This window comes from Mangifera indica, chromosome 1 (genome assembly GCF_011075055.1).
Source record: "Mangifera indica cultivar Alphonso chromosome 1, CATAS_Mindica_2.1, whole genome shotgun sequence".
In the NCBI taxonomy this organism is placed as follows: domain Eukaryota; kingdom Viridiplantae; phylum Streptophyta; class Magnoliopsida; order Sapindales; family Anacardiaceae; genus Mangifera; species Mangifera indica.
In genome coordinates, this window is record NC_058137.1 from 22,398,144 (window position 1) to 22,409,452 (window position 11,309).

Here is an 11,309-nt window from a genome sequence, read left to right on the forward strand (position 1 = left end):
CAGGGAAGATTTTCTAGCAAACTTTAAGGTAATGTGGTGAAATTTTGAGGTAAAAGATTATTTTTAATGAGGATTTTTCAAGGGGCATATAATTTTTTTTTTTAATTTTTTTATGACAAAAGCATGTGAATTTTGTGAAATAGTGAGGACATAATGTCCATTTAGTCTGTCATCGTGTGCCCCTTAATTACGAAATTGCCCTTCAGGTTCATGCACTAGGCGCTCTGTTATCGTGGCAGATACGCCTCCGTTTCTGCTCCTATGGTATGTTGCCAAGTGTCCATATCTGACGAAATGAATACCTATTTTCTTACCCTTTGAAAAAGATGATATCATTCCTATAATTTGAAATTGAGAAAAGCTTATTATATATTTATTTTAGAGCAAGTGTTATAGATAACCCTTCTTCTATAGGCAAAATAAAAATTAATCTACTTGAAAAAGATTTTATATTCTATCATCTCTATAATTTATAGAAATTGCAGTGCGTGGGGTAAAGGTTAAATATTTAATCCTTGTCTTTGTTTGTACAAGAAAAACTTTTTTTTTTTGTCTTTGCTGAAAAAATTTTCTTTTTCCTTTCTCTTACCATTTTCATGAAAAAAAATTCCATATTTTTTCTCTTCATTTTCACTAAAAGAATTGTAAGATATTTGTTTGATATCACAGTATATTTATAATAATTTAAAAATTTTAATAATAATTTAATTTATAATAATTTATAAAATATGTAAGAAAGAGAACACGTTGAAATATATTTATTTCATTCTTATCTTCATTTTTATCAAAAAATCTTCTTTTAAATGAAAAGAAATAGGCTAAAGACTTACTTTTACAAGCTAAATTGTCCCTTTTAATATTTATTCACCTCTTATTCATCAATTCAGAACACAAATCTTCTCTCCAACTATAAATCAAACCATGGTCACCCGCTTACTATTAAATTACAAATAGGCCAAAGGACTATTTCCCACCTAAGGTATGCTACAATCTTAAGTTTCCACCTTTTATTTTTGATAATACCAAATACCCACCCATAAGTAGTTAAAATTAACGAAACTCTAACCCCTTGAAATTGTATCTCTTTTTGCCCCCATAAACTTTAAAAACTAAAAGTTTTCCCCAACCTAAGTTTTAAAAAATAGCAGTTTCATCCTAGGGTTTTGTTTTCAAATCTCCGACGACATCTCCAGCTCTATTACCGACGGTCGCTCATTCCTGAAGCATCCTCTCCTTCCGACGATCTCTTTCCTCTCATTTGGACGTCCAATCGACGTCACAAAAGCCGTGGAAGAAGAAGTTGTCGTCTTCATCTGGAAAGATGATCGTCTTCCCAGAAGAAGACCTTTGGGAAGACGACCGTCTTTTGAGACGAAGACGACAGCTTCATCTTTGTTTGGAAGATGAAGAACTTCGTCTTCCCCGACGAAGTTCTTCATCTTCCCCGACGAAGTTCTTCATCTTCCCCGACGAAGTTCTTCATCTTCCACGGCTTTTTCGACGTCAATCGAGCATCCAAATGGGAGGAAAGAGATTATCGGAAGGAGAGGATGCTTCGGGAGGGAGCAGTCATCGGTAATGGAGCCGGAGATTTCAAAACGAAACCCTAAGATGAAACTGTCATTTTTTAAAACTTAGGCTAGGGGAAAATTTTAGCTTTTAAGTTTAGGAGGGTAAAAATAGATTATATTTTAGTTTATTTTTAATATTATAGATAAAATAACGATTTTACCCTTACCACCATTAATTTTAACTGCTCATAGATTGGTGTTTGGTATTATTAAAGATAAAGGGTAAAAACTTGAGATTGCAGTATACCTTGGGTGGGAAAAAGTCCTTTGGCCTTATAAATAATTTATCTCATTTTGTATATTTCTTCACTTCTCATTTGTCAAAGTTACTTAATTATATGTTATTTTATTTTATGGACATTAATTTATGTTATGACAATTTGTATATGGGATTTTTTTTTGTTGGCAATTTAATAAACTCTTTAGTTTGAAAATTACTGAAGATCTTTAATGATTAATTAAAAAAATTAAGATGAACATGTTTCTAATTAAAATGTTATTCAAAGAAGAAAAATAAAAAATAAAACCATAGAAAATTTCGAATACGTCCAATTCAAATTGTCGGGTATGCATGATGATGATAAATATGTGACTGTCATTTAGTCCAGAAAAGGGTCCTGCACAAATTCACGAAAATGTCAATACAATTTCATCTGTCACCAAACAATCAATTTCTTTTGATTTGACAACACTACACCAGAAGAAATAATAACATTATTATTATTAAAAGATTTCTTTTAATAAAATAATTTAAGATGTTTAAGGTGGGATTGTATGGCCTTTATGTACATCCACCAAAAATAATAATAAAAGCATAGTAATAATAATTATTATTGGTGTTGAAATCTTTTAGAATGGCTGCTAAGTTGAAACAAGACATATTACAAAGCCTAAACGCTCAAAATGAAAATAGTTGTTCATTAATAGAAAATCAACACAGCAACAATGCAAAATTGTCATTCTCACACACACACACACACACACACACACACACACACACATATATATATATATATATATATAGAGAGAGAGAGAGAGAGAGAGAGAGAGAGAGAGAGAGAGAGAGAGAGAGAGAGAGAGAGAGAGAGGGGCGCAAAAGACTTGTTTCTCACCTAAAGTTTGACATAATTTTAAATGCCGAACCAAAGTGGGAAAAGGAGCCCATCATTGTTGTCGCAGTCGAAGAGGAAAGAAAAAGAAAATTTAAGTTTAAGAAAAAAATATGATTTTTTTTAAAACTTACAAACTTTAAACAGAAATAAAATTATTAATTTTTAAAATCTTAAAAAAATATAATAAATTATATTTTTTAATAATATTATTAAAATAATTTTTTATTTTTATATCTAACTAAAAGTTTTAAAGATAAATTTAAGGTTTTTAAAGTTTATAGTCAATGTTTGAAATTACATCAAACCTTAGATGGAAACAAGTAATATATATATATATATATATATATAGTTATCAATATTATGTTTATCTATTTTGATTACATAAATTAATTTATATTTATGTATGTTGTCATGTGATTGAGTATAATTTAATTTTATTTCAAAATTATCTAATCAAATAATAACATATATTAAATATATACATATTTATATACTCAAAATAAATATACATAATTTTATTATATTACATTTATCATTTGAGGTGGTTTAGCTCATTTCATTTGACACCACTATTAACACCTTTCACCTTTTTTCTAAAATAATAGTGAATTAAGTCCATACAAAGATTTGGAGAGTTGAAAGCATTGAAAAGACCACAAGTATAATTAAATATCATAAAAATTTTAAACCAAGAATTAGTCCTTGTTTAATGTTTCTGCTAATAACATCAAGAATGATTTTTTTTTTAAAAAGGCCTGGAAATGGATACAAGTCAATGTAGAGATGCTGTGAATTTTGATACAAAACCTGAGGAAGTTACAGATTGATTACATGAGTAAAACAAGATCAAATTTATCCATGAGATTATGGTCCTGCTGGCTTTGAGTTAAGAAGAGGCGTAAGAGCTTTCACAACAATTGTCATGTTTGGCCTAAAATCTGCTTCATATTGAACACAAAGTGCTGCAACTGCCGCAAGCTGAGCCATTCACTCACACATACAAAAAAGCTAGCCAATGTCAATAAATGGCAACAAATTTGCTCGTAAAATTCATTTTAACAAAGCTAAAAATCTTCCATTAGACATGATGCTATACAACCAGTTCATGAGAAGAAATTGTATAAACTTATCTTTATAAATTAAGATAATAACTTGTGATTAGGCGACATGATTGTTTACTTTTTCTCTCATTTCAAAATCACTCAATCAAATATTATTATCTTAGTTTATACAAATACGTTTGTATAATTTATTTGTACATATGATATTAATTTTTCTAAATTGTTTTAAAGTCCTTTCGGGGGGTGATTAATCCTTCCCACAACATGCTAAAATGACCAACCAACCAGTCTTGGGGTAAAGGACTCTTCCATATTTGTTTACTTTGACTTATTCATTATACATGGAATAATGTTATTTTGACATTATGTAACCAACCATTGGACAAGAAAACTTGAACATATGACAGAAGTGAATATCTAGTTTAATTAGAAGAGATGATAACCTTGGCAATCGCCTTTGGCGGGTAATCGTTATTTAGCTTAGGATCAATGCATTGCTTCACCTTGTCTTCACTCAATCTTGGAGTAGCCTGCAGATTTGAAGTATGAATTAGAGGCAGAAATGAAGATAAAAACACAATAAATTCATAAGATGTGCGGCTAAGAAAACACACCCAAGTAACAAGACTTTGTTGTCCTTTAGGCATTGTATGATCTACTGGCTTTCTTCCTGTCAATAGCTCTAAAAGAACAACTCCAAAACTATAAACATCGCTTTTCTGTGTTACTTGCCCTGTCATTGCATACCTGTTATAGAATGCAAAAATTTTTAGAAACCAAATGGAGAATAACGCTGAATTGTACTTCAAGATAAGGGAAGCTCAAAATTCAGATTTGGGGTATTCATTGTTTTGAATCCAATGGATTTTGCCAACCAAAGCAATAATATGTTTCTTACTGTCCATTTTACTTAAAACAGTTCTATTGATATTCAGGACTAGAAGTTAGTGGACAAGAAAAATGAGCTTACTCAGGAGCATGGTAGCCAAAGGTACCCAAAACTCTAGTTGAATGCAGTCGAGCTGCTGTGTCAGATGACTGATTCGTCAAGTTAAAATCAGCCATTTTAGCCTTAAAATCATCAAAAAGTAAGACATTGCTGGATCTGACATCGCGATGAACTACAGGAGGTTGAACCTTTTCGTGCAAATACTCTAGGCCTTTTGCTGCACCAAATGCAACCTTAACTCTTTGGAGCCAGCTTAGAACTGGACCAGGTTCAGCCCCTTGTACACCCTTTCTCCCTGCACCACAAAATTACTCTTGACAATCAAACAAGAAATGAGGCACGATGAGTTCAATGATTTAACCAAGCATACCATGTAATACATCATGTAAAGACCCCATTGTTGCGAATTCGTATACTAATATGCGGTTATTTGCCTCCATACAATACCCCAGCAACTCCAAAAAATGTTCATGTTTAAGCCTTGAAACCATTGACAACTACATGATCAATGAGGACAAATTGTATCAAAATTAAGAGCCAATTAGACCCATAATGCCGAAACAATGTCCTGAAATTCTTACTTGCGCTGCAAAATCCGAATCTGGTTGCTCTGAGGAACTGGTGTCTAGCTTCTTTATTGCTGCAGGGCCACTACTTAACTCAGCATAGAATACTCGGCCATAGGATCCTTCACCAATCAAAGCCTTTGAACCAAAGTTGCTAGTAAGTTTATTTAACTCGTCCAATGGAACAGATGGAATTTCAATAGGCAAGACCTTTGGAGGAGCTCCTCTTTTCTCCACATTGGACATCTTTGGCCCTCCTCCTTGGCTACCTATCAAGCACAAAGGCAACAATTACAATACTGAATGCCATCAAATACCAAAATATTAGTGTTAATTGTTGCATTGCAAACACTATTGTTCATTTTGTAAAAAAATAGAAGTTGTGAGATAATTACCAGCAGCATGGGGGTTGCCTTTAGGTGGGGCTGTGTTTTGGCTAGCAGGGGGGCCTGGTTGCTCCTCCTCCTCACCTTGACAGCAGAACATGATTCAACCTGTTTGCGCAGCAATCTCAAAATCCCACGTGAAACTCACCCTCTTCAATATATGTTTTTCACCTTTTTGTTAAAAATTAACAACTATATTGCCCTGTAATTCCTGTACATCAACCATGTCAAATTCAAGTTAACATACAACAAATTAAAAGAAGACCCCAGAAACCCACCATCAAAAAGCACAATATGTTTGTTTGCTTCCCAATAAAACCTCGAAAAAAGAAAAAGAATCAAGAACACATACATTTCTTAATAATTGTCTTCTTTCGAGAAAAACTAAGCATGTATCATTTTTTTTGTTTTCTACTTTTCGACGAGAAAAATAAACGAAACATTATGGAAAATTAAGATCCATGCATACATACACAGGAAATACTGATAAATTCAAAAGCAATAAACAAAACGTACCTCAAAATTAAGCCTGCGATGCAATTGAAGAAGAAGAAGAAGTGAAGAAGAAGAATTATTTTCTGTTGTGTCTCCTCCTCTAACGGCTCGGGTTTTTGGCAACAAAATATTTTATTTGTTTCGCGGGAAACTCGGATTCCTCAGTTTAACCAATAAAAATAACCAAGCCCACCTGTTCGTGTTTCTTACGTTTCCACGTTCCAAGTAGTATGTAGCTATTTTAACTTATGTTTATATAAAGAAATGTTGATGATTTTGCATGATCCTTAAATGTCAACCATTCAATCATGAATTGTCAACATGGGTATACTGATAATGGCATGCATGTTTGCATGTAATTGTAATAGTTGGCATCAAATTAAGGCTGTAGTTGTGGACTTTAAGGCAAATTTTGAAACTGGGTAATGATAGTTATCAACCCAGTAATGTTATTATTTGACAGAGAACTGTTAACTTACCGGATAATCGTAGTATTGATTATCTATGGAAGATGATTTGTGCCATCTTTAGACAAATCACATGCTGGGTTTGTATTTGTATGTGCCCCTCAGATAGATGGAGATGTTAAGATGAAATTGGTGTGTCATACGCCTATGAGGATCAGACTATTGAATGTTACTTGATCATAATCATACTTTCTTGAAAAATATTAGGTGTTTCGCTTATGAAAATTCTGTCTACTCAAGTTATGTAGCAATGAAATCATTGTTCAGATATTTGTTGTAATGTTAAAGATGATTCGATTGGATAACATTATCAGACCGACAAATTTCAATTTATTAATGTTATCAGACCAACTCAGTCTTTGATTTCCAAATCCAAGGAAAAAACCCGAAAAAAGGCAGTACCACAGCCAATCCTTTGGAGAAGCTGCAGTTTATGAGTACTATCTGGGTTCAGTGTCTAGCAATAGCATTTAACAAGAATTCAATCTCCCCAAGTTGTTTGTTTCAAGTCAAAGAAAATCTGCAGATTTCTGAGTGCAACAGTGATTGAGAAAATCATAAGAAATTCCAGATATGGTATGAAGAACACGAGCCAAAAGACTGTAGATTAAAAAAGATAATAAATAGGTGAAGTACAAAGGAGTTTTGCTGCCGGGTCTTTTGAGCAGCTGCCAGATTGAAATCTATAAATTTCAATTCCTACACTAACTTAATCCAGAATCTGTCCCAATCCGCATCTGCATCGAGCTGACAGACAAATTTCTTTATACAAAGGCTTTAAAATCAGAAGACAGTACAAGGACATAAAGCAAACATGGAATCAGAATAATTCAAGCTTCATACTTCGCACTTAGCACAATGCTGGTGAGTCTCAGAAATTCTATACTGTACAACCGTCAATCACTCTTAATATCCGACACCCTCTTTGTTATCTCATTCTTCTTTCCATATCCGGCCTGTGACCCTCAACTTCAGCTCTTGCCTGTCTCCACCGGAAAAGTAGAGGGCCAAGTTCCTCTGGATAATAAGCCCATCCTGACTGTCACGAACTTTCCTGTGGCTGTCACGGATGCTCCTTGGAACTCCTTGCCATGTTAGTTTTCGTCCATTGGCACCAACTTCTAAACAGTAGCTGAACTTCTTTGCCTCATTATCATCACCCATAAACCGTAAGAAGGCCATATAGACCAGTGTCATGCCAAGCTGAAATGCCTCAAAATGTGTTAGGAACCCAGATTTATTTAATCAAAACACAAAATACATAATAACAAAATATTTCATTACTAAAAACATTACAAGATAAACCGAATAGTTCGAGGAATTCGGAACCTCCCATTTTCCGGCCATTCGAGGCGCCGGAGACCTCCCCTTTTCCGGCCATTCGAGGCGCCGGAGACCTCCCTAAATCAGCCAAAGGTGGCTGCCCTCAAACCCCAAACCCTAATATTTTTTTCTCCTCCTTTTTAAAACTCAAACATATATATTTATAAAAGAAATGAGCCATTGGATTGGGGACAAGTGTCCCAATCCTAACAAAATGCAAGCAAAATTGTCTTCCAAAGCAGTTAAACACCTGCACGGGCAGCAAAAATCAAGCTGAATGTAAAAAATTGCATTGAATCCCATTTAGGAAACATAGGTTACAGCATACATGTTATAGCATAAAATAACTTACAGTTAACATCCATGTGGCATTTTCAACTTCATTTGGATCTGATTTGACATAACGGTGGTTGAATGTACACCCATTGTGCATATCAACCTTGTGGTCATTCTTAAGATGTGTAACAAGGGTTGGTATATCACCTGTGATAGAGCACTCAGATCCAGCATAAGGGCAATTGTATGGACGAAAACAACAGTGTTGCTCATGCTTGAGCTTGCTGTAGTAGGGAAAAATATCATGACAACCTAAACCTTGGTATCTGCAGGGGAGTTCCAATGATTCTGCAACTTTTTCCAAAGCCAAACACCTGATATTTCCAAGGTCATAGTGGCAAGTTGGGCAGCAATTATGCACTCTATTCTTGCAGTTCGAACATAAAGTGTGTCCATTTGGGCACTGCAACAAAAAGTTGATATGTAAAGGTGAGTGTTAGTAGACATATCTGTTCATATTAGAGATGCTGAATGAAATCCATATAAAATATATCTAAGGATTAAAAAAAGTTATAAATCGAATAAATTAACAGGTATTAACACAAACAATGCAACACTTCCTCAATATCCTCAATAGTAATTACCATAGCTATTTTCCAAGTAACACTTTAAAATTAGATACACAAAAGGACATTAATCACATTACAAATGAAACACCCAACTAACCTTACTGTCCTTCATCTAAAAGAAGACTTAGAGAAAAAAAAAAGGAAAATGAAAAAGAAATTACAGCATAAGCACTAGAAACCACTTGGTACTCTGCCTGTTAAATTAAATGCTGGATATTAAGATCAATCTTTTAGGTAATTACTAGGAATCCCAGCTGTGCTAGCAAGCCCACAAGATTCAGTTTGTTCAAGCATCACATCATGATATCTGAATGGTCCAGTTACAAAGGAAAATCATACTAGACATTATTTCAAAAAAATAAAATGAACTTCTAGAGGGCACAATTAAGACTAAAAAAGATAAACCCAAACACGTGATAAGTGAGAACAGACCTGATGAATTGGAGGGTACATAAAATTTCTGCAGACAGGACACTCAAGGAGCTCATTTACACCGTTGCTTGAATAAATTGCATGTTGTCCAACCAAACCAACACTAGCTCTGCCAAGTGAACTATTTTTTTCTGCCTTAATGTCATAGTCTGCAACTGCAGGTTGAGACAGAATAACTTCTTTACAAGTGCTGCCTCCTGGAGCCATTGCTATTCACAATCTTTGTGATATTTCTAATTCAATGACAACACTGATATCTATTGAAGATTTTACACATATTAATCTGCAATAAAATTTTGTTTGTCTGTAAGTCAAATTTATAGGTAATTCATAAAAGGATGCAAATTCCACTTCCACATTAAGTCTAACTTGATAACTTTAAAGCAAAAGAGATTAAGAATAGCAGAAACATTTTATCAAGTTGGCGCTTCTGCTAACCGCAGACAACTATCTAATTCATATATTCATGTGTTTTGGGAAGGTTAGGAAAATTGATGCAACCTTTAGAAGTACCTTATTCCTAATATAACATTGCTCTTCCTAAAAGACATGATCATATATTAGACTGACCAAAGGATTGGACCACTAAATAACCAAGGTGCAGAATAGATCCACAGAACCATATGATATTGCATGAGAAAGTGCAAATAAGCAGGCATAGTTTTGGTAATCACAAACGCATTAGACAACATAATACCAGATACTGATAGGTATAGGTATAAACCCCTATAAATAAAAATGGACGGCAGTACTATGCAATAAAGTACAGCATACCAGACAGACTTGTAATCTGCATTCACAACAAATGTTCAACAACGAGAAGAAGAGAAAAGGCATGTATCAAAGGGCAAAATCCATGCACTGATAAGGCAATCGGTATAACCAGGAAAACCCAACTAACCAACAAAAAAAAAAAATGATCATACAATTGAATCTCCTACATGTGTAATTAATTTAAATGAACAAACTGGGGATAACTGATACTCAGATCGCAAGAAACTACCTTTGGCACAAATAGATTAGCCCTGTTTCAATTATCCGTCCAACTAAACTAGATTAGCCCCGTTTCCATTATCCATCCAACTAAATTATATTATTTATGCTCAGGAACCTCAGAAGCAACCAAAATAAGAGACAAGAACAATTAACAAAAGAAAACTAGTTTTCAATTTTCAATAAAGCAACCAGTTCTTAAACAAATCTAAAACTAAGCTGGCCTTTAAAAACTAAGTTTCAAGACTGATTCAACAAATGCACCACAATATAAGACAAAACAATGACAAAAACAAAGCCCAAAATAAAGATTTTCTCTTGTCTCAATACCATGTCAAACCAGGTTTAGCCAAAAACTAATTTCCTCTTCGGATAATCAGTCGAACAAATCAAATCAAAACACAACCAAACTGCAAAGAATTACAATGCAACCCTCAATTCAACCTTTCAACTATAAAATCAGAAACATTACCGATCAAGATAAAAAACAAAACAAAAAACACACATACCCAGATGAGATTTTCAACCCCAGTTCCCTCACAAATATAAAGTTCCAATTTTAAAATGTGGGTTCGGTTTGCTTCAAGCTTCTATAAACAAAACGAAAACAAAAAACACTAAAAAGCATAATGCCCGCAACTCATGCGCGTAACCCGGATATGTAGAAATGGAAGAGACATGGGTTTGAATCGATGGTGCTCTTGTCTCAATGCTTTCCCACAATCCGCGAACGTGTGAGTTTGTTTTTATTTTGGCCAGTTTTGTGTTTTCATTTTTTTGGAAGTTAAAAAAAAAAAATTTCATAGACCTACGTGATTTAGGAAATATCAAAAGTCCCCTGAGTTAAATAGTTAGAATTTGTTTATATTATTTATAATTAAGTAATATCATGTGTATATATTTTAAATATATAATTTAGATATAAAAATAATATATTATTATATAATTAGATATTAATTTATTTTTAATTTAAAATCATTTAATCACATGATAATATATCATTTATGTATATAAATTATGTATTAAAAATATATACATATAATTTTTAT

At 33.4% G+C, this 11,309-nt stretch overlaps 2 protein-coding genes across 2 annotated transcripts; both read right to left on the bottom strand.

Moving 5' to 3' along the window:
* Positions 1-3,339: 3,339 nt before the first annotated feature.
* LOC123229123 (probable protein kinase At2g41970) lies at positions 3,340-6,494 on the bottom strand. The gene is made up of 8 exons (XM_044654733.1): positions 6,162-6,494; positions 5,655-5,856; positions 5,275-5,528; positions 5,064-5,190; positions 4,715-4,988; positions 4,359-4,491; positions 4,188-4,274; positions 3,340-3,661 (listed from the first exon to the last, which is right to left on the bottom strand). The coding sequence occupies exons 2-8, from the start codon at positions 5,743-5,745 to the stop codon at positions 3,548-3,550; spliced, it is 1,080 nt and encodes a 359-aa protein (XP_044510668.1). The 5' UTR covers positions 5,746-5,856; positions 6,162-6,494; the 3' UTR covers positions 3,340-3,547.
* Positions 6,495-7,181: 687 nt separating this feature from the next.
* Positions 7,182-11,056, bottom strand: LOC123195322 (E3 ubiquitin-protein ligase SINAT2). Its single transcript, XM_044609013.1, has 5 exons — positions 10,770-11,056; positions 9,268-9,550; positions 8,283-8,669; positions 8,147-8,180; positions 7,182-7,827 (listed from the first exon to the last, which is right to left on the bottom strand). The coding sequence occupies exons 2-5, from the start codon at positions 9,472-9,474 to the stop codon at positions 7,541-7,543; spliced, it is 915 nt and encodes a 304-aa protein (XP_044464948.1). The 5' UTR covers positions 9,475-9,550; positions 10,770-11,056; the 3' UTR covers positions 7,182-7,540.
* Positions 11,057-11,309: the final 253 nt, after the last annotated feature.